This window comes from Microcaecilia unicolor, unplaced genomic scaffold (genome assembly GCF_901765095.1).
Source record: "Microcaecilia unicolor unplaced genomic scaffold, aMicUni1.1, whole genome shotgun sequence".
Classification (NCBI taxonomy): domain Eukaryota; kingdom Metazoa; phylum Chordata; class Amphibia; order Gymnophiona; family Siphonopidae; genus Microcaecilia; species Microcaecilia unicolor.
The window spans coordinates 205,704-229,386 of NW_021963861.1; the positions used below are offsets into that span (position 1 = coordinate 205,704).

The window sequence follows — 23,683 nt, forward strand, 5'->3', positions numbered from 1 at the left end:
TACATTCTATCTACACTTGTGTTTATAAAACGATCTAAAACAGGCTCATCCCCGATTTTTTACAAATATTTTCAGATCATTGACAAACAATGTAAATATTTAAGTGCAGAGGGAGGATATCAGTCATAGGAACCACAAAACGGTTCACCGAACCTACTGCTTTCAACAGAGCTGGCAAGTTACCCATTCCAGGAGGGAGACTTTTCGACCAGTCCTGGATTTCCGCCAACCTCATCCTGGTGCAATACGAGACCCGCAGCACTGATTTCAACAGATAAAATAATTTACTACAAATACCACACTGCTCTGGGATGTAAGTTTTAAATCAGAACCAACCAAAAGGTCTCCCTCCTCCTGGAATGGGTAATTGGGCAGCTCTGGTTCTGGTCATATTTTCATCATACATCCTCCCTCAACGTGCTGGTCCTGGATTTCTGCCCACCCTCATCCTGTCCTGGTGCATTATGGGACTTGTAGTACTGGTTTCAATGGCTCATCATCAACTACATGCTTTGAGATGTAAGTTTTAAAGTAGAACCGGCCAAAAAGTCTCCCTCCTGGAATGAGTAACTTGACAGCTCTCTGATCCAGCTGTTGCCCCCCCCCCCCCTCCCCCTTCCATCCACTTCCTCCCGGCGGCGCTTTAATTAATCGCACACTCTCGGGCGACATCTTCTGGCCCAGCTTGCAGTACCTTGTGCGACCGAGCCCGCCATCGGTGGCGCTGCTCCGGCGGCCAGTGGGAAGCAGTCTCCGCCGGGGGAACTCCTTTTTTCCTCAGCGGTTGCCGTGGCAACGCCGGACGCCCGAGCACGGCCGTTCCCGGAAGTCGGAAGTGCGTCACTCTGTCAAAAGCCAGAGAGAGGGTGGAAGAAGTTTAAACGGTTTGCAGGCGGGGCTGGACGAAGCTGCAGCTGGGGTCGGTCACTCACTTCTTTCTTTTTTTTCCTTGGCTGGTGTCTCCTCTGCAGAGTGGGGAAGTCGCGCAGGTCAGAGGAAGGGACGAGCCTGAGTTTAGCTGCTTTTAATTATTCTAAACGCAACATGATGACAATCCCTTGAATGAGACCGACTGAATGTGTTACGGGGTTGCAAATGGAGAGATGTGGACTACAGAGAGGAAAAGATCGGGCCTGAGTGTCTTCTTCTGAGCCTGCATTTCCAACTGCCCCGAAATCTGAGTTGCCCTGCTGAGAGCTCTTCCCGCGCGCTTGGAGAAACCTGCACGCAACAAGGTTTGACTTCTTCTGCTTTACTCTAATCCTCGGTGCTGCCCAAAGCAAAGATGAAATCCACAATTCCGGGAATAACATGTATAGAATGTTTGTACGTTTGGGAAGCTTGCCAGGTGCCCTTGGCCTGGATTGGCCGCTGTCGTGGACAGGATGCTGGGCTCGATGGACCCTTGGTCTTTTCCCAGTAATGGCATTACTTATGTACTTATGTCCTCTACTTGGCTCACTTTTATTACATAGAGCAGTGATTTAACCTATTGTGATGTCATAGTGGCTCATTCCACCAATAAGAGCCAACCTCATTAGTGATGTCACAATGGCTTGATTGTATAGAATGTATGTTTGGGAAGCTCGCCAGGTGCCCTTGGCCTGGATTGGCCACTGTCGTGGACAGGATGCTGGGCTCGATGGACCCTTGGTCTTTTCCCAGTGTGGCATTACTTATGTACTTATGTCCTGTACTTGGCTCACTTTTATTACATAGAGCAGTGATTTAACCTATTGTGATGTCATAGTGGCTCATTCCACCAATAAGAGCCAACCTCATTAGTGATGTCACAATGGCTTGATTGTATAGAATGTATGTTTGGGAAGCTCGCCAGGTGCCCTTGGCCTGGATTGGCCACTGTCGTGGACAGGATGCTGGGCTCGATGGACCCTTGGTCTTTTCCCAGTGTGGCATTACTTATGTACTTATGTCCTGTACTTGGCTCACTTTTATTACATAGAGCAGTGATTTAACCTATTGTGATGTCATAGTGGCTCATTCCACCAATAAGAGCCAACCTCATTAGTGATGTCACAATGGCTTGATTGTATAGAATGTATGTTTGGGAAGCTCGCCAGGTGCCCTTGGCCTGGATTGGCCACTGTCGTGGACAGGATGCTGGGCTCGATGGACCCTTGGTCTTTTCCCAGTGTGGCATTACTTATGTACTTATGTCCTGTACTTGGCTCACTTTTATTACATAGAGCAGTGATTTAACCTATTGTGATGTCATAGTGGCTCATTCCACCAATAAGAGCCAACCTCATTAGTGATGTCACAATGGCTTGATTGTATAGAATGTATGTTTGGGAAGCTCGCCAGGTGCCCTTGGCCTGGATTGGCCACTGTCGTGGACAGGATGCTGGGCTCGATGGACCCTTGGTCTTTTCCCAGTGTGGCATTACTTATGTACTTATGTCCTGTACTTGGCTCACTTTTATTACATAGAGCAGTGATTTAACCTATTGTGATGTCATAGTGGCTCATTCCACCAATAAGAGCCAACCTCATTAGTGATGTCACAATGGCTTGATTGTATAGAATGTTTGTATGTTTGGGAAGCTCGCCAGGTGCCCTTGGCCTGGATTGGCCGCTGTCGTGGACAGGATGCTGGGCTCGATGGACCCTTGGTCTTTTCCCAGTGTGGCATTACTTATGTACTTATGTCCTGTACTTGGCTCACTTTTATTACATAGAGCAGTGATTTAACCTATTGTGATGTCATAGTGGCTCATTCCACCAATAAGAGCCAACCTCATTAGTGATGTCACAATGGCTTGATTGTATAGAATGTTTGTATGTTTGGGAAGCTCGCCAGGTGCCCTTGGCCTGGATTGGCCGCTGTCGTGGACAGGATGCTGGGCTCGATGGACCCTTGGTCTTTTCCCAGTGTGGCATTACTTATGTATTTATGTCCTCTACTTGGCTCACTTTTATTACATAGAGCAGTGATTTAACCTATTGTGATGTCATAGTGGCTCATTCCACCAATAAGAGCCAACCTCATTAGTGATGTCACAATGGCTTGATTGTATAGAATGTTTGTATGTTTGGGAAGCTCGCCAGGTGCCCTTGGCCTGGATTGGCCGCTGTCGTGGACAGGATGCTGGGCTCGATGGACCCTTGGTCTTTTCCCAGTGTGGCATTACTTATGTACTTATGTCCTCTACTTGGCTCACTTTTATTACATAGAGCAGTGATTTAACCTATTGTGATGTCATAGTGGCTCATTCCACCAATAAGAGCCAACCTCATTAGTGATGTCACAATGGCTTGTTTGGGAAGCTTGCCAGGTGCCCTTGGCCTGGATTGGCCGCTGTCGTGGACAGGATGCTGGGCTCGACGGACCCTTGGTCTTTTCCCAGTGTGGCATTACTTATGTCCTCTACTTGGCTCACTTTTATTACATAGAGCAGTGATTTAACCTATTGTGATGTCATAGTGGCTCATTCCACCAATAAGAGCCAACCTCATTAGTGATGTCACAATGGCTTGATTGTATAGAATGTTTGTATGTTTGGGAAGCTTGCCAGGTGCCCTTGGCCTGGATTGGCCGCTGTCATGGACAGGATGCTGGGCTCGATGGACCCTTGGCCTTTTCCCAGTGTGGCATTACTTATGTACTTATGTCCCCTACTTGGCTCACTTTTATTACATAGAGCAGTGATTTAACCTATTGTGATGTCATAGTGGCTCATTCCACCAATAAGAGCCAACCTCATTAGTGATGTCACAATGGCTTGATTGTATAGAATGTTTGTATGTTTGGGAAGCTCGCCAGGTGCCCTTGGCCTGGATTGGCCGCTGTCGTGGACAGGATGCTGGGCTCGATGGACCCTTGGCCTTTTCCCAGTGTGGCATTACTTATGTACTTATGTCCCCTACTTGGCTCACTTTTATTACATAGAGCAGTGATTTAACCTATTGTGATGTCATAGTGGCTCATTCCACCAATAAGAGCCAACCTCATTAGTGATGTCACAATGGCTTGATTGTATAGAATGTTTGTATGTTTGGGAAGCTCGCCAGGTGCCCTTGGCCTGGATTGGCCGCTGTCGTGGACAGGATGCTGGGCTCGATGGACCCTTGGTCTTTTCCCAGTGTGGCATTACTTATGTACTTATGTCCTTTACTTGGCTCACTTTTATTACATAGAGCAGTGATTTAACCTATTGTGATGTCATAGTGGCTCATTCCACCAATAAGAGCCAACCTCATTAGTGATGTCACAATGGCTTGATTGTATAGAATGTTTGTATGTTTGGGAAGCTTGCCAGGTGCCCTTGGCCTGGATTGGCCGCTGTCGTGGACAGGATGCTGGGCTCGATGGACCCTTGGTCTTTTCCCAATGTGGCATTACTTATGTACTTATGTCCTCTACTTGGCTCACTTTTATTACATAGAGCAGTGATTTAACCTATTGTGATGTCATAGTGGCTCATTCCACCAATAAGAGCCAACCTCATTAGTGATGTCACAATGGCTTGATTGTATAGAATGTTTGTACGTTTGGGAAGCTTGCCAGGTGCCCTTGGCCTGGATTGGCCGCTGTCGTGGACAGGATGCTGGGCACGTTGGACCCTTCTTGGTCTTTTCCCAGTGTGGCATTACTTATGAAAGGTTTGCTTGGCATGCAGAATTAATTCGGGAGTTGTGTCCGTTGGCTTTGCACAGCTTTGAGAGATTAACAGTTCATACCAGCTAAGCTCTTTTTTTTTTTTTTTACAGTTACGAGACAAAGCCAGTGTGTGCTGAACAATGTAAAGCACAATGTCAAGGTCCCTACGTTAGAGAGCTTACCATTTGAAGTTTCAGTACATGATGTATATATCCAGATAAGTGGCTAATTTTAGGGCCATGCAGGAAGGTGGTGGGATTGAACGTAAGTCTATAAGTTTCATATCCTGGTGCTCTGTAGCCTCTATTGCAGTAAGCATGGGAAGGACGGTTTTCAAAGCCAGGGGTAAGTTTATCTATCTGGAAGTTACCCTACTACTACTACTTAACACTTCTAAAGAGTGGAGGAGTGGCCTAGTGGTTAGGGTGGTGGACTTTGGTCCTGAGGAACTGGGTTCAATTCCCACTTCAGGCACAGGCAACTCCTTGTGACTCTGGGCAAGTCATTTAACCCTCCATTGCCCCATGTAAGCCGCATTGAGCCTGCCATGAGTGGGAAAGCGCGGGGTACAAATGTAACAAAAAAACCCACTTATAAAGCGCTACTAGGGTTACGCAGTGCTATACAGTTTAACAAAGAAGGACAGTCCCTGCTCAAAGGAGCTTACAATCTAATGGACAAAATGTGCGGTCAATCAAATTGGGGCAGTCTAAATTGCCTGAATAGAGGTAAAATGGTTAGGTGCCGAAGGCGACATTGAAGAGGTGGGCTTTGAGCAAGGATTTGAAGATGGGCAGGGAGGGGGCTTGGCGTATGGGCTGAGGGAGTTTATTCCAAGCATAGGGAGAGGCAAGGCAGAAAGGGCAGAGCCTGGAGTTGGCGATGGTGGAGAAGGGAGCAGAGAGGAGGGATTTGTCCTGTGAGCGGAGGTTTCGGATAGGAGCGTACGGGGAGATAAGGGTAGAGAGGTAGTGAGGGGCTGCAGATTGAGTGCATTTGTAGGTTAGTAGGAGAAGCTTGAACTGTATGCGGTACCTGATCGGAAGCCAGTGAAGTGGTTAAAAGTACATACGTTGTTCTGCAACTTATGTACTCTTTGCTGCATTTAGGTGAAGCATTCTTGGGGTGGAAAATAAGACACAAATTTCAGTTTCAGATCTGCATGTTATTTTCAATGAAAAAAAGTACCTGCTTTGCCTTTGAAAATTAGTGCAAGGCTTGTGGTAAAAAAAAAAAAAACAGCTACCAGTGGACTTTGTCCCACTGTGAGCAGTTTAAAAATTGCTTCCAAAGTGGTTGACAGCCCTAGGAGATGGATTTCAATCTATATCCAAAATATGCAGTTATTAACTTTATCACTAGACATGTGAGTAGCTGAAATATTGTTATCTAAAACCGTTTCCATTACTTGAGTATTTTCTGTAGAGTTTAGGGAGTTTTAATTCAAGAATAGGAAAAAATTGTGTCCCCAATAATATTTGTTTCTGGTGGTTTTATGTAATTCATGGTATATATGTATTTCTGTGGACAAAGGAGAATTATATGCCAATTTTCTATTCACAGGTACATCATTTTCTTGATGAATTTTTTTTATTTTAAAATATGAGTAGCTCAGAGGAAACATGGGAAAGGTTGGATGCAGAGTTTGATCATTATCTGGTGGACATGAAACCATATGTCCTCAAACTGTCAAATAAACCAGGTAAGATTGTAATCTTTCAAAGCCACCTTGTACAGATTGTTTTTTTTTTTTTTAAGTTGCTATATTTTTGAGCTGTGTAAAAATGTTGTTGAAAAGTTTTTGACACCTTTTAAGTTTTTTTGCAATTGTTATATATGTATAAAGGATGTGATATGGAATCCAAGAGGGCTGAAAGAGGGAATACAGGATGAGTGTTTTGCTTCCTCCTTCTATCCAAGTGCCCTCACTCTATTCCTTTTCTTTAGAAAATCAAATATTTTAATTAATTTACTTAACTGTTATGAATAGATATCCCACTCATGACCTGCCAAACAATGCCCAGTTTTGTGGTAGCTGTGATAGAAACAAAAGGGTATTTCCAGATGACTTTATAAATGAAGAAAGAAGTTGAATTAATGGGCATGATGAGAGAAGAGTGGAATAATTGCATGAATTGTCTCTTTGACCTCAAAAAATGTAAAAAAAACAAAAACAACAAACTTTTTGCTAAATCGGGTCTGGGCTTTCTTTAGCTGTTAGCTTCATCAGGTTCACCTTTCCCTGGCGCTCCACTCTACTTAAACTCATTTCTATACTCCACCAAGATCTTTAAAAGCCAACTTTCTGGTTATACCATTATCTAGGGTGTTGAGGTTTGCATCCTTTCGTGGCTACTGTTTTTGTTATCTTGCCTTTGCATTCTGGAACTCCATACCAGCTTTTGTGATCTGAGAGTTGTCTAGGTTTAAAGCTGGTATTAAGATCTGGGGGTCATTCCATGCCAAGTGGTCTAAAATTAAAAAAAAGTTCCCACCATCATGTTCTCCAATTTTGTTCAAATTTTATCTGTTGCGCGAGTCAGGTGTTAAACGAAGTTTCCCAAAATTTGAGGTCTCTAACTGCAATAGTTTCAGATCTAGACCCCCTTTTCTGAAAGGTTGTCAGTCCATGAGTAAATGGCTACTTATGGTGGCATTGCAAAACAAAAACATATCAGTGTTGTAGAGCACAATTTTCTCTTTCAGGTGATAGTGTTCACAAGCTGATTCAGGCAGACTCTTTTAGAATAATTGGCTTTGAACTTTGGTACATTTTACCATTTGCGCTGACAGTGCCAACTTTGAAGAGATCCTGCAGGGCGGTTATAGATGCTGGTTAGTTGCAAATCTGGCAGTATTATGTCCAGCACAAGCATAATGCTTGTTCAAAATTTCAAGTCTGTATCTTTGTTTGCATGGAAGTTGTTGCGGTCTGAATATTGGTCCAAATATGTTCCGATGAGTCGCGACCAGTTTTGATGCACACTTTGAGTCAACTTGTTTGACTGGCTTTTGTATCCATAATGTTAAATGTATTTCATCGGAATTAGCATCAAAAACTGTACAGGATTTGAATTTTTTAGCCATTCTTATAAATGTGTTTGGATTTTATTAGACCCCCAAAATGGCATTTTGGTAAATGTCGCATGCTCATGGACTGACACCCTTTCAGAAAAGGGGGTCTAGATCTGCAACTATTGCAGTTAGAGACCTCAAATTTTGGGAAACTTCGTTTAACACCTGACTCGCGCAACAGATAAAATTTGAACAAAATTGGAGACATGATGGTGGGAAGGTTTAGACCACTTGGCATGGAATGACTCCTGGGTATTTGAACAAAATTAGAGACATGATGGTGGGAAGGTTTAGACCACTTGGCATGGAATGACTCCTGGGTATTTGAGCAAGGGGTATTTTTGGATACGACATCTAAGTCTGAATTTGGACGTTTTTTGTAAAAAGTCCAAAATCAGAACAGGAAAGGTCATTTTCTACAAAAAAAAGTCTGTCTTTTCCTTTTGAAAGTCCTGTTTGGAAAAATGTTTTGTTATTTGGGGGAGGAAGGGGAGGTGATCCCCCAGTCCCTCCAGTGATCATCTGGTCATTTGGGGCACCCCTTATGTGGAGTAACCTAGTGGTTAGTGCAGCAGACTTTGATCCTGGGGAAGTGGGTTCAATTCCCACTGCAGCTATTCGCTATAAAAACAGGTCTAGCTCAAAACGTCTAAGTTTTAGTCTTGGACGTCTTTGTTTTGTTCCATTATTGCTGAAAGACGTCCATGTCTTAGGAATGCCCAAGTCCCGTCTTGAACATGCCCCTAGCACGCCCCCTTGAGATTTGGACATCCTTCTGGCGGACTTCAGAGAAAGACATCCAGAAAGAGGTTTTGAATACTGATTGATTTTATTTATTTATTTTGGTGCATTTGTACCCCACACTTTCCCACATAAGCAGGCGCAATGTGGCTTACATAAATCAACAGTATACAATTCAATATGGAGATGGCACAGAAACAGGATGTGGCAAGAGGAGAAGGTACACGGGACAGCACGGGTATATGACAGGGGTGAAGAGCCAACAAGTGGAAGAGGGTAAACAGAGGGTTAGCCAGGAGGATAAGCCTTGGCCATGTAAGTTTCTATATGGACACAGTTATTCTTTTTAAATTGAGGGATTCACGGTACTCTGGAAACAGATCTTTGTTATATAGAGAGTGGCAGAATTCAGCTGGTGTTTGCCTGAATTCAGAAGTAGTAGGAACAGCTTTAAACAGATAATTTTATCCATTTAAAAGTCATGTGTTGGTTAAGCTGCTGAATATTGACTTCCGTGTTAACATGCCTGTAGTTACTGCTACAATTTCATAACAAATGTTTAGAGAATGATGTGGTATTTTGTTCCCTCAGAACGCCAGAAATGTGCACTTTGGATTAAAAAGCTGTGTGATCCTTCTGGAGCAGGCGCAGGAATCATGGGGAGGAAAAATCGGAACATGCATGCCAAACTGCTGCTGCACATGCTGAAACGAGGGGTCTTAGAAGGCCCTTTTACACAGCGACCTGAAGCTGGGCTTCTTAAAACATTACCTTCATACATGGTATGTATTAAGTTCATTATGAGGTTGGTATTCAGCGCATAAAGATAAATGGATGGCTTCTTCACTTGGTTTTTGTATCCGCTGTTCATGAAGGTTTCAAACTGAAATGGATGCTGTCCGTATGTGTTAAACAGCTGTTGGTATGACCTTATTTAAAGGGATAAAATTATTAAATTAGCACAGAATATTGGCATTATTTGTATGACTTGGTTTCAACGTCTGGACTACCTCCCTGCCTTCCTCCTCCTAAGTACATAATGCTGGTCATCCCTGAGTTTTGGAAAAAAGAAGGGTTTTCAAACTCTGAAGTAGAGGTTTGAAAACAATTGAGAGTTACATATTTTATAAAGAGTTTATCAGAATGTTGCTCCATTGCTCCTCAGCTGGTTAAAAGCCTTCACCTTTTGCTTTGGAACAGCTTGCTTCTTTATTTATGACATTTTATTGACTTTTGCTTATTCTTTTACTGTGGTCTCCTGGTTTTCATTTCATTTATTTTGTTGCTTGCCTTCTGTATGCGTGACTCACTCAGAGTGCTTCTAGAAATGGGCACGCGACCAGTTTTTATAGGTATGTGGCTCTGAGGTTTCAGAGTGCTTTCTACATTATGACTAGACGGTTGAGTATTCCCCACTAAGAACGTAAAGCTAATATCTGGCAGCTAAAAACCCTTCATGGACCCCGGCTGAGTGTCACTTTCAGTTCTGGCTTGTCCCGGCTCCAACTATGATGTGGTAGCTTTCTCTTCGATCGGATGCCAGTAAGATTTTGTTTATGTGTAGACAAAAGTGTATTTTGGAATTTTGCGTAAGAAAACTGTTTACTGCTCTGTAGTAGGGATCTGTGGGGCAGGAGATACAGTAGAGGCATGGTATTAATACTAATACATCATTCTATACCGTCTTTATCAAATAAGCTCTAGACAGTTCACAAATCCATTATTCTAAAAAAATAATGTTAAAAAAAAGACTAGTTAAAATATCAGAAGTACATTAAGGAGATAATACGTATTTTTTGAATAACCAGGTTTTCAATTGCTTACGATAGCAAATATAACGGAATTCCAACCTAATTTCTAATGGAAGTGAATTCTGTAATTATGGATCAATTGTGTTGATGATAACCGGATCACAGAACAAAAGATTAAGTGGACCATTGGTCTGGCCCAGTATGGCTATTCTTATGCACTTACATTAGTTTATTTGCATGGAGCAGTCTGCCCGGTCTAGCAGTAGAGCGGAAACTTATACACTAAGGCCAGGTTCTATAAATGGCGCCAAACAAATGAGTGCTGATCGCTATTCTATAAACAGTGCTCTGAGTTGGGGCGCCGTTTATAGAATAGCGCATAGTGCCAAGATCCGCACTCTACTTTAGGCGCAAGGATTTAGACCAGCTGAAACCTGGTGTAAATCCTCGCAGCTAAATTAGACGTGGATCCCCGGAATTCTATAACGCTGTGCGCAAATTTAGTGAACACCCACTCATGCTCCTCCTGTGGCCACGCCCCTTTTTCAGTTGCATGCTAGGATTTACATGCGCATTTTTATAGAATAGCGCTTAGCAAGTGGCACATGTAAATCCAAACTATTGCCAAAATGTGAATAATTGTTAGCGCCCAATTGGCACTAAATTGATTCGTTACTGAATTAAATTGGGTGCGTGCAGTTTTGAGTGCCATATATAGAATCCAGGGGTTAGCCAAATAAATTGAGAGACTGTATAGAATTTTAAAAATAAAACATAATGCCTTAAATTCTGTATTGGTAACCAATACAAAGACTGTAACGAGGGAGTTACACTGAAGAAATCAAAATCTGAGAGGTTAAGTCTCAGTACAGTGTTTTGAATTAGTTGTAATTATGCCTCTGGGAAGGAGAGTGACGCAGCTGTTTGGCAAAGGCAACGATTATTGTTTAGCTCAAGAACTCACTAGTCTCTGTCAGGTCAGAAGATTGCCTGTGCAATATTTGCTGGGCACCTCTGGTAACTGAGTGATTGCTTCTAGTGCAGTAGCCCAGTTTATCTGAGCTGGAAGCCTAAAACAGCAGGAGGAGACTGCTAGGTAAAAAAATAAAATAAGTTTGAGAGAAAAGAAATCCTGCTTTTTTAGTGATATGTTTCAGTCGGTTCCGATTGCTGTTACCAGATAGGACGGTATATCAAATCCAATAAATTGGAGCTGCCTTGTTCAGAATACCTGGACTGGTAAAAACGATCATTTCAATGTCTGACATATAAACAAGCTGTGGGAACAGGATCAGGCTCTTAGAATAGACCAAGGACTCTCGATATATAGTTAAAAATTTTTATTTGATAACTCGACGCTGTACCATGTTTTGGTACATATGTACCTGTCTCAGGAGTCTTGGTAAATATGTTTGCTAATCGCAAATAGTTTTGGTGATGTATCTTTAGAGGGTGAACATAACTGGTCTTTAAAAAGACTGTTGATAAGTTTAAGGAGTTGTATTGCTTTGTAGATGCCACTGGTAATTCTTTCCACTTTTGTGGTTCCCTGACATATGAATAAGACACTTATAAGTGTTAACAAATATCCAATAAAAATGATTTTTTTTTGTTAAGCTGGATTTCATTTCTTTATAATTATTTTAGTTTGTCTGTGGTGCGTTGACTAAGGTTGTTCCACGACAAAGCTGTATTGAGATAAGAAAGCCATGCAAGACAAATGGGGCCATTCTCTAAGAATACAGATGGCTACGTTTCAAGGAAGATGAGTTGGAAGGACTGCACGCTTGGTTTGGTAATGAATTTGGGAGAAGAGATGGTTTTCCTGGACAGAAGACGGAACTTTGTTCCGGAGCATAGGTACTAGTAGTGGGAAGGCGCAAAGGGATACATGGTAGACTAGGTAAATGCGAGCAAAGAGAAAGAGCCGAAAGATGTTCAGGGTAAGCTTGTGAATGCATTTGTACATAAGACTCAATGATTTAAACATGGTGTCATGGTTGATAACGAGTTGATGTAGGAGTGCAGCACAGGCGTACATGAGAACATTGGAAAAGGAGCAAAAAAGGTGTGGGGCAAAGTTCTGTAGAAATTGAAGTAGACTGGAGACCATGAAAACTCTTACAATTGTCAAGGCAAAAGAAAGTCACGTAGGAAGAGGTGAGAAGTGTCAAAAGTGAGGGAGGCAGGACTTTGCAGATGCAGCAAAATGGAGATAAGAATGCAGGATGGAAATGGAGAGATGGTGAGAAGGAGCTTAATCTGCCAGGTTCTCTTGAGGAACTGCTGGGTTCGCCTTGGAATTCTTGAATTTATTCTTGAGATTTTCTTTGGTGGTGACTGCTTTTCAAGTTGATCCTTCAGGTTTTCTTTTCTTTTTCATTTTTTTTTTTAACACTGGTTCAAAAGTTTATTTTATTTTAATTACATTTGTACCCTGCGCTTTCCCACTCATGGCAGGCTCAATGCGGCTTACATGGGGCAATGGAGGGTTAAGTGACTTGCCCAGAGTCAGAAAGAGCTGCCTGTGCCTGAAGTGGGAATTGAACTCAGTTCCTCAGTTCCCCAGGACCAAAGTCCACCACCCTAACCACTAGGCCACTCCTCCATTGTTCCTACTATTTGAGATTCTACATGGAATGTTGCTATTCCACTAGCAACATTCCATGTAGAAGTCGGCCCTTGCAGGTCACCAATGTGGCCGCGCAGGCTTCTGCTTCTGTGAGTCTGACGTCCTGCACGTACGTGCAGGACGTCAGACTCGCAGAAACAGAAGCCTGCGCAGCCTTCTACATGGAATGTTGTTAGTGGAATAGCAATGGTGAGCTGAAATTCCAATCAAGGCATTCAATGGTATCCTTTACTATCTATAGTGTATTATAAGCAGAGAAAATGACCTCATCAGTCCAAGCTAGGCGTTACTACGCTTCATGTGCTCGAACGCCAGCAAACTTTGGACTCCGTTATAATCCTCGGTCATGAAAAAACTCTGCTCACTATCTTTATTTAATATCAAACATTGGAAAAAGTATTTAATGTTTACGGGGCTCTCCGTTTCGCTGTATATAATAAGCTTCTTCAGGGGGCCAAGCAACTTTTTGGCTAATCACGATATCTCATAACATGGCGTTTCTGCTCCTATGACTCCGGTAGTCATAGGAGCAGAAACGCCATGTTATGAGATATCGTGATTAGCCAAAAAGTTGCTTGGCCCCCTGAAGAAGCTTATTATATATAACGAAACGGAGAGCCCCGTAAACATTAAATACTTTTTCCAATGTTTGATATTAAATAAAGATAGTGAGCAGAGTTTTTTCATGACCGAGGATTATAACGGAGTCCAAAGTTTGCTGGCGTTCGAGCACATGAAGCGTAGTAACGCCTAGCTTGGACTGATGAGGTCATTTTCTCTGCTTATAATACACTATAGATAGTAAAGGATACCATTGAATGCCTTGATTGGAATTTCAGCTCACCATTGCCATTATAGTGATATTTTCTTGCTGAAATTGTGTCCAATTAGACTTTTTTGTTAGTGGAATAGCAACATTCCATGTAGAATCTCCAATAGTAGCAACATTCCATGTAGAATATCCAATAGTATCTATTTTATTTTTGTTACATTTGTACCCTGCGCTTTCCCACTCATGGCAGGCTCAATGTGGCTTACATGGGGCAATGGAGGGTTAAGTGACTTGCCCAGAGTCACAAGGAGCTTCCTGTGCCTGAAGTGGGAATCAAACTCAGTTCCTCAGTTCCCCAGGACCAGAGTCCACCACCCTAACCACTAGACCACTCCTCCACTCCCAAATTTAGTTGAGGGTGAAGGAGACATAAAAAGTTTTAATGAAGGCAAAGGAGGAAGGTGGTTCCTCTGTACTGAAACACAACTTGGTGCCCATCAAATGGCTCAAGAGGCTGTTAACAGATAATTATTTGTATAACTTAAGCGATGTGTATACTTCTTACTGAGATTGGAAGTTTTTTTTTTTTTTTTTTTTTAATTGCAAAGAAACATAGTGCATCCAGGCATCCTTCTAGCTTTCACTGTTGACTTTTCTCCTGTTTGGCCACCAGAAGATCATCGCAAATGATCACACCCAAGTCCTGCTCTTTTGTGCACCAAAGTTCTTTACCTCCCAAAACTGTACCATTCCCTCAGGCTTTTTCAGCCCAAATGCATGGCCCTGCATTTTTTATGCATTAATTCTAAGCTGCCAAATTCCAGACCATTCCTCTAGCTTCACTAAGTCCTTCTTATGTTATCCATATTCAGCGCCACTATGTACACAAGAAGCAGGGGTGTCTACCCTATTGTAGATTTTGGTATCATCTGCAAAGAGGCAAACCTTACCAGACAGCCCTTCAGCAATATTGCTGACAAAAATGTTAAAAAGAACTGGCCTAAAAACCAAATCTTGCGGCACAATACTGGCAATGTTCCTTTCCTCGGAGTGAGCTCCATTTACCACTGCCCTCTGTCGTCTTCCACTCCAACCAGTTCCTAACCCAGTCAGTCATTTTAGGGCCCATACCGAGGGCACTCAGTTAATTTATTAGTCTATGCGAAAACATATCAAAAGCTTTGCTAAAATCTAAATACACAACAGTCAAAGAAATTAATCAGATTTGTCTGACAAGACCTGCCTCTAGTTGAAGCCATGTTGCCTTGGATCCTGTAATCCATTGGCTTCCAGAAACTTCACAGTTCTCCATTTTCAAAGGATTTCCATTAATTTACTTACCACAGAAGTCAGACTTACCAGCCTGTAAGTTCCCAAGCCTTTCCTTACTTCCGCTTTTGTCCAGACTGATGGAGATGCTTCTGGAAAGTGTGGGAACCTGTTTGGAACTCAGTGTCACACGGGACATGAAGTTAGATCCTGAACTGTTGAAGCTTGATTGGGAATGCCTGTTTTGAGAATGTTTTGGATTTGGGGAGGGAATGTGGCGGGGGAGGGGGGACTCTCTTATGGATTTGTCATGTTATTGTTTCATTGATGGTTGGATACCTGTTTGATATGTGTTTTCCTTTTCTGTGTATTTAAAATAAACAGAATTTAAAATAAAAATACTTCCAGTTTTTGGGAGAGTGACCACGTATGCTCTTCTTCAGTCCTCCGGGACCACTCCCAGCTCTAGAGAAGCATTGAATAGTTCAGCCAGCAGAGCCCCAAAACTTCCCTAAAATTTTTAATGGTACCCCGCACTTTTTCCCACTCATGGCAGGCTCAATGCGGCAGGCAATGGAGATTTAAGTGACTTGCCCAAAGTCACAAGGAGCTGCCTGGGCCGGGAATCGAACTCAGTTCCTCAGTTCCCCAGGACCAAAGTCCACCACCCTAACCACTAGGCCACTCCTCCACTCTTGTCCACCTTTAGCTAGCTCCTCATGAACACAGTCTTTTGAAAATCGTTCAGGGTCTACCACACCTCCATTTCTATTTGGGTTTGTCTTCTGTGGTCCTGCTCTCGACCCTTCAGCTGTGAACACAGAACAGAAATATTTTGTTAAGCATATGTGAAAAACGTTTAAACTGAAACTAGACACAGAGAAAACCACTATACCTAAATGTGAGTTATATCGAGTTTTATGATGTATGGATTTCTTAAAAGTTAATTGTATGTGGATGTTCTTTTAAATTTAGTCCATCTACTTTGATGAACCCCCTTCTCTGAAAGTGAGCAGCCCTAGTCCTGAGGGAATACCTGACTGGGTGTTGGGGGAATTGGGGTCAGGAGACCTGAAAGCAGAAGAATTGTGGAGACTGTGCGAAGCTCCTGCAGTTGAGACTCCAGTTCACGCTCACAGGTATATCTTTCACATGGTCTGTATTAAATGTCTTTAATTGTTGGGTTATGTTTATTTCTAAGAGTTGGATAACTACATTTGTGTGATCTTGTGTGCCTAGTACTGGGATTACTGTAAAGGCCGTGTTTTCAGTCTTGTGTGAGACTCACCAGTCTGCACCCGGTTTAGCCTGCTGAGAGAGGAATAAAACCTCAGAGGAGGCTTGTAGCACTTCTGACTATAAACGCTCCATATTCTAATCTAGATGCGGTACTTAAACATGAAGTTCTTCTGTCAGCTAATTAGTCTTGGTCCATTGTTTTTCTACTAGTGAGTAGTCCTATTTAGAAGCAATTGCGTGTCTTTAAAACAGCCTGATCAATGGCTCATTTGTCCCTTGTAGGGTATGAACATTCTCTCTGCCTGGGGAATGACGCACTGGGGGTGGGGGTGGGGGGAGGCAGTGTTGGGCCCATAGTAATTAGCTCAGAACAATGTGTTGGGTATTCAAAAAACACCTGCTGTTGTAGATAAGTGCCTTATTGAGGAACTAGTAAAAAAGGCCCGTTTCTGACACAAATGAAACGGGCGCTAGCAAGGTTTTCCTCGGCTCCCCTGCCCCCCCCCCCCCCCTCCAGCCACCCATGTCCAGTGACCCTCCTCTGGACATGGATCAGCTGTGAGGCATGTTTTTTTTTTCCCCCCCGGGTTCTGAAGTTGACATCATAATGGCTACGGTGATGTCAGCCTGATCTACGGAGCCGTCCTGACCAACTCGGAATGAGCCACGGTCCCAGGCAGCAAGTCAGAATGTTGGAGGTGAGAATTATTATGTAGGATGTTTAGTGCTGCTGAAAATTCTTCACCAATCGTATCGGTGCTATCCAGGTAGCAGGGTGGAGCATGGGCGTCCTACCTAACTCGTCAAGTAGTCGGCAGTATTCGGTCACTCTTCAGATAGCTATGCGAGGATAAAACTAGGACAGCTAAACGATTTATCCACATAGTTCTCTGGATAGCGACTGCAGATCATCACAATTTATATAGCTAGTGCTGGTAATCCCTGAACACATATATTTAGCACTGCTTCTTGTGTACATAGTGGCGCTAAATATGGACAATATAGACACCGCATCCGACGTTTAAAACAAACTCTGACCGCAGTGTTTTGAATATTTATTTAACACATTTATACCCCACATTTTCCCACACAGTTGCAGGCTCAATGTGGCTTACACAAGTACAATATAAAGTAGGAGCATAAAGTAACAGAAGTATAAAGCAACAGTGAAATAAGGAGGGGTGGTGATAAAAGGGTAATACAGTCGCGTATAGTAGGACGTTAATTTGGGTCCAAAAGATAGACTTTCATAAGTAAGATGGATTTCAATGACTTCCTGAAGATAAGATGGTTGTGAATAGATTTCAAAGTTTTAGGCAGGGCATTCCATAGTTGTGTACTGATCTAAGAAAAGCTGGAAGCGTAAGTAGATTTGTGTCTTAAGTCCGTTGCAGTCTGGATAGTGCAGGTTTAAGTAAGTTCGGGATTGACTGGTGCTGTTTCTGGGCGGTAAATTTATTACTGATACTGATATGAATGTTATTTTTACTACTAAAACCCCACATTTACATAACATTTAAAAAATTTACATCCTATTTTATAGTGCTTATATGTATGGAATCCAACGTTTCTTGAACAGGGGACAGTGATGTGAGAGAGAATAGGAGAGAAGGGTGCTGTAGGCACATCCCCAGTGGGGAGTAATGGTAATAAATCTCAGGATGGTGTAGGACAGAAGAAGAGAAGCAGAGGTTCAGGGGAAATTAAATGTTTTGGTTGGGCTGTGCTGTGCTTGGAGGAAGGGGCACTTGGCATCATTGGAGCCTTGTATTGTTGCTGTTTTCCAGCAATTCAGATTTGCCTCCTTGTCTGTGGAAGGAGGGTCACATATATACTTGCAGTTGGATAGATAACTTTTCACGTTATAGACTCCAAATGTCGACAAGGTTGACTCTGACAAACTTTCCGTGGTAGGTGAAATGGGAACTGATTTGTAGCGGACCTACTAATAGTTGTTAAAGGGCTATGCTAGAACGATATTGTAGTATCCAGGTAATGTACAGTACAGTCTTGATTATCCGATGTAAGTGGGACCGACCCATTGTTGGATATATGAAAAATCAGACAATATAGAAAACACTACATAAACCCCTCAATGTATAAACAAAGCAAACAGTTCCTGGTTTTCCAAAATTGTTCTAAAACAAAGATTTTTAATAGAAATAAATGTGATGACATCTCCGGGGGGGAGGGGAGGGGGCTGTTGGATATGCCAGAAGGTCGGACAATCGAGACTGTGCTTTCTCTATATATTTATATAGAAGATAGAGTAACATAGTAGATGACGGCAGAAAAAGACCTGCACGGTCCACCCAGTCTGCCCAACAAGATAAACTCATATGTGCCACATTTTGTGTATACCTTACCTTGATTTGTACCTGTCCTTTTCAGGGCACAGACCGTATAAGTCTGCCCAGCACTATCCCCACCTCCCAACCACCAGCCCTGCTTCCCACCACCGGCTGTTGCACAGACTGTATAAGTCTGCCCAGCACTATCCCCGCCTCCCACCACCGGCTCTGGCACAGACCGTATAAGTCTGCCCTGCCTCCCACCACCGGCTAAGCTTCTGGGGATCCCTTCCTTCTGAAGGGATCCCCAGAGTATGAGGTTATATGAGAACAGCAGTGTTCATTTGGTGCATTATCAAAGTTAATTTCTGGCTTTCCCTTGCTTCACCGCAACTAAGAATCCATGCAATTTTCACAAGCTTTCTTGAATACCATTACTATTTACACTGCCACCATCTCCCCTGGAAGACCGTTCCCATATATATGTATACATATACTGATTCTGCTAAAAATATTCAATTCCCTGTCATGGCCTAATCTGGTTTGTATGTCTTTTCAGACGACAGATACAGTGGCACCAAGAAAAAGATGGTATCAGGGAGCAAGGCAGAGCCGAGGAAGAGTTATTTCAATTCACAGGGAAAGCAGAGAGTAATCTGGAGAGGCAGAAAAGAAAAAGGTGAAAATAAACAACTAAGATATCATCCCCATTTATTTCATAACACGCATCTGCAAGTAAAGAGCTCCAATCGAGTTGCAACAAGTTAGAAACCACAATGAGGTATATTCATTCAGCAAAACAATAGGGTTAATATCTGAAAAAGGCATGAAAAGGCCTGGAGTATGCTAATGAAAATATCTGAGTAAAATACCAGAAAGGTACATAAGCACCGCCATACTGGGAAAAGACCAAGAGTGCATCAAGCCCAGCATCCTGTCTCCGACAGCGGCCAATCCAGGCTTCAAGAACCCGGCAACCTTCCCCCCCCCAAAAAAAAAAAAATTGAATAATGTTCAGTGGACTTTTCCGTCAGGAATCTGTCCAAACCCCCTTTAAATTCCGTAAGGCCAGCTGCTGTCACTACATTCTCCGGCAACGAGTTCCAGAGTCTAACTACACGCTGAGTAAAGAAAAACTTTCTCCTGTTTGTTTTAAATCTACCATATTCTAGCTTCATCTTGTGTCCCCTGGTTTTGTTGTTGTTTGAAAGTGTAAACAAATACTTCACATCTGTCCGCTCTACTCCGCTCATTATCTGGTAGACTTCTACAGGTTGCAGTGAGGATAGTTTGGCTATTTGTAAGGGCTGGGGAGCACGGCTTGAGAGCTCTGTTCTGTTCCTGTTTCTAGTCTGGACTTCTTCAGAGAGCCATCAAACATATAAACAGCAAATGACCGTACTCACTTGCAAATGCGCAGTACAGACTTCCCTCTCTGTCCCGCCCTCACGTCAAGCGATCTGCTGCTGCCTGTAGCGCTTTCACACGGAGGTGAGAGGCGCTGTCAGGTCAGTGCAGGGGGCCCGACATGGATGGGGGAGGGAGCAGCGGCGATGAGGGTAGCTGGGCAGGGGGGAGAGGCCATGGTTGCTGGACTTGGGGTGAGAGCAGAGCACAGAGGAGGGTTGCTGGACATGGGGGGAGGGGGGAGGCCAAGGGAAAGAGGAGGGTCGCTGGATATGGGGGGGAGGATTGGTGGACGGGGTGAGGCCAGGGGAGAGTGGAGGGCTGCAATACTCGCCCATTTTTACGGGCTTAACGGCTAGTGATTCTAATATTTTCCTGAAGACTAGCAGGCTTGGGATAGTCTGATGCTAAGTGGCGGTGAGCTCCTAGGGGCTAGAACTGATCCCGAGACACAGTTCCTTAGGTGTCGGCAATAAGGAATGGACTAAGTATATAAGGGTGAGATGGCAGCGACATCTTTTGAGAGCCTTATCGATCAGCACCGCGATGGGACTTGGCTCAAATGGGTATTGGAAGCCAGTGTAGGGATTTTAGGATAAGGGTGATCCTTTTGAATGCCCTTGCACAGCAGTATTTAAATTCTGGTGTACTGAATGAGTTGTAGGCCCTGGTTCGTTTTGGAGGTGGGGGGTGGGGGGGGGGATGTCGGTATACAGTGAGCTGCAGCAATTCAGGAGGAAGCTGCACTTGTCTGGATGACTGTGGCAAAGGTAGTGGTGTTAAAAAGAAAGGGATGGAGATGGCTCATGCGTTGTAAGTGGAAAAGCTCGGCCTTCAGCTTCCACAGTGAGCTTGGAATTTTACTGTAAGTCCCAAGCTAAAATCCTGATGGTTGGAAGACTTGGCTGTTCCTTTCAGCATAAACCTGATGGGGTTTCCCTCCCTCCCCCCCCCCCGCCCCATCCACAGTACTTCTGTTTTTAGTGTATTTAATTTCAATTTTGACATAGCTAGTTGGAATTCTTTTGTAGGCACTCCTTCTTTTAGCCATCGGTTTGTCTGGATCTGGACCCAAGATGGACTAGTAACTATAGATCTTCAGCATATGAGTAGTGGATGATCCGAGTTGTCTCAGGGAGACTATAAAAATGTTGAACAATGTTGGTGATAGAACTCCACAGTAGAGTCTGCTAATTAATAGGAACATGATGAACTGTATATAGCGGAGAAAATTTATTGTGCTTTATATAGTTACTAGTAAAAAGGGCCCGTTTCTGACACAAATGAAATGGGCGCTAGCAAGGTTTTCCTCGGAGTGTGTATGTTTGAGAGAGTGACTGTGTGTGTGTGAGAGAGAGAGAGCGTGTGTGTGTGAGAATGAGAGTGTGTGCAAGTGTGTATGTGAGACACAGTGTGTGAGAGAGAGAGAGCGTGTGTGTGTGAGAATGAGAGTGTGTGCAAGTGTGTATGTGAGACACAGTGTGAGAGAGAAGAGAGAGTGTGTTTCACACGGATACAGTGTGTGTGAGAGAGAGTGTGTGTGTGGGACACAGACTCTCTGTGAGACTGAGTGTATGAGACCAAGAGAGTGTGTGAGTGACTGTGTGACACATAGAGAGTGAATGTGATACAGTGTGAGACATAGAGAGGCATATTTTCAAAGCACTTAGCCTTCCAAAGTTCCAAGGAAACCTATGGAACTTTGGAAGGCTAAGTGCTTTGAAAATATGCCTCAGAGTGTGAGAGAGAGAAAGACATTGAATGTGAGAGAGAGAGAGAGAGAGTGTGTGTGTGACAGAGATACCTCCCCCCCCCCCCCTCTCTCTGGTGTCTGAGCGTTACTGTGCAGGACGCTGAGCTCTGGCTGTGCTTCAAGGAACTGACCAATCCTATTTAATAGAATGCACCTCCAACATTCCGAAGCCGAGAAACCTCGTGTGGTTGGTCACTTCTGCTTGTGACGAACCCGGAAGTACGTGATGTCAATTCAGGAGATGGATACAGAGAGCAGGAATGCCTCAGCCATGCAGTCAGCTTCAGAACGTTGGAGGTGTGTTTTATTATATAGGATGCTACGGTATTACTGGGCTTGGTGGGTCAGAGGATAAATGTGAGGGTGGCAGAGGGAATACACCATCACAGAGCTTTGCAGAGCTGCAACTGATTGGCAGAACAATGTAATACTTTATTCCATGGATTGGGTATTTTAGTTTTCAAGAAGGTATATGTGACAAATGTCCTTTGGAATGGGCACTGTTAACCAGAAGAAATCAGTGTGTAGGGTAGGACAGCATTAGTTGGCATGAGATGCTAAATACCAACATTAAGCATATTAACTGTATAATCTCATTTTTACTGTTGTTAAGGTAATGTACCTTTTTTTTTTTTTGATAGCTTACTGTGACCATGACGTGATGGTACATTTTCAGTGCTTGCATTCACTGGCAGGTTTAAAGGGAGAAGCTGCAGGCTTACAAGCACATCATGTTGTAAGAGGAAATTGAGAGTCCATGGGCTGTTATATAACAAATGAATATTTCTTGATAGGGACACATGTATCCTCTGTTTATAAAAGCAACACATACCTGTCTTAGCAATCAGTCACACTCTGTTCTCAGAAATGGTGCTGAGACCTTCGTGGAATACTTCAATGATGTAATCTTACATACAAAACTCACATAAGAAAAGTTTTTAATTAAAGTTTTTTTTTTTTAAATTCTTTGCATGCATAGTGTGTATATGTTTCCCAAGTCTGTCCTGGAGTACCCCCTTGCCAGTCAGGTTTTCAGGATATCCACAATGAATATGCAGGAGTTTGATTTACGTGCATTGCCTCCATTATATGCAAATATTTTTTTTATTTTATTTTAGTTACATTTGTACCCCGCGCTTTCCCACTCATGGCAGGCTCAATGCGGCTTACATATACAGGTACTTATTTGTACCTGGGGCAATGGAGGGTTAAGTGACTTGCCCAGAGTCACAAGGAGTTGTGCCTGAAGTGGGAATCGAACTCAGTTCCTCAATTCCCCAGGACCAGAGTCCACCACCCTAACCACTAGGCCACTCCTCCACTGTTGCTACTGTTTGAGATTCTACATGGAATGTTGCTATTCCACAAGCAACCTTCCATGTAGAAGTCGGCCCTTGCAGATCACCAATGTGGCCGCGCAGGCTTCTGCTTCTGTGAGTCTGACGTCCTGCACGTACGTACGTGCAGGACGTCAGACTCACAGAAACAGAAGCCTGCGCAGCTGTGTTGCTGATCTGCAAGGGCAAGCTTCTACATGGAATGTTGCTAGCAACATTCCATGTAGAATCTCCAATAGTAGCAACATTCCATGTAGAATCTCCAATAGTATCTATTTTATTTTTGTTACATTTGTACCCTGCGCTTTCCCACTCATGGCAGGCTCAATGCGGCTTACATGGGGCAATGGAGGGTTAAGTGATTTGTCCAGAGTCACAAGGAGCTGCCTGTGCCTGAAGTGGGAATCGAACTCAGTTCCTCAGTTCCCCAGGACCAAAGTCCACCACCCTAACCACTAGGCCACTCCTCCACTGTTGCTACTATTTGAGATTCTACATGGAATGTTGCTATTCCACTAGCAACATTCCATGTAGAAGTCGGCCCTTGCAGATCACCAATGTGGCCGCGCAGGCTTCTGCTTCTGTGAGTCTGACGTCCTGCACGTACGTGCAGGACGTCAGACTCACAGAAACAGAAGCCTGCGCAGCCTTCTACATGGAATGTTGCTAGTGGAATAGCAACATTCCATGTAGAATCTCCAATAGTAGCAACATTCCATGTAGAATCTCCAATAGTAGCAACATTCCATGTAGAATCTCTAATAGTATCTATTTTATTTTTGTTACATTTGTACC

At 43.4% G+C, this 23,683-nt stretch overlaps 1 protein-coding gene across 1 annotated transcript in view; it reads left to right on the plus strand.

Annotated features, from left to right (window-relative positions):
- The first annotated feature begins 909 nt into the window (after positions 1-909).
- LOC115459683 (centrosomal protein of 112 kDa-like) overlaps positions 910-23,683 on the plus strand; it is a 314,545-nt gene continuing 291,771 nt past the window's right edge. The window contains exons 1-4 of the mRNA XM_030189491.1: positions 910-1,235; positions 6,185-6,323; positions 9,029-9,219; positions 15,837-16,000. Coding sequence (XP_030045351.1) covers positions 6,224-6,323; positions 9,029-9,219; positions 15,837-16,000 — 455 coding nt within the window. The 5' untranslated portion in view covers positions 910-1,235; positions 6,185-6,223. The remainder of the gene's footprint in view (positions 1,236-6,184; positions 6,324-9,028; positions 9,220-15,836; positions 16,001-23,683) is intronic.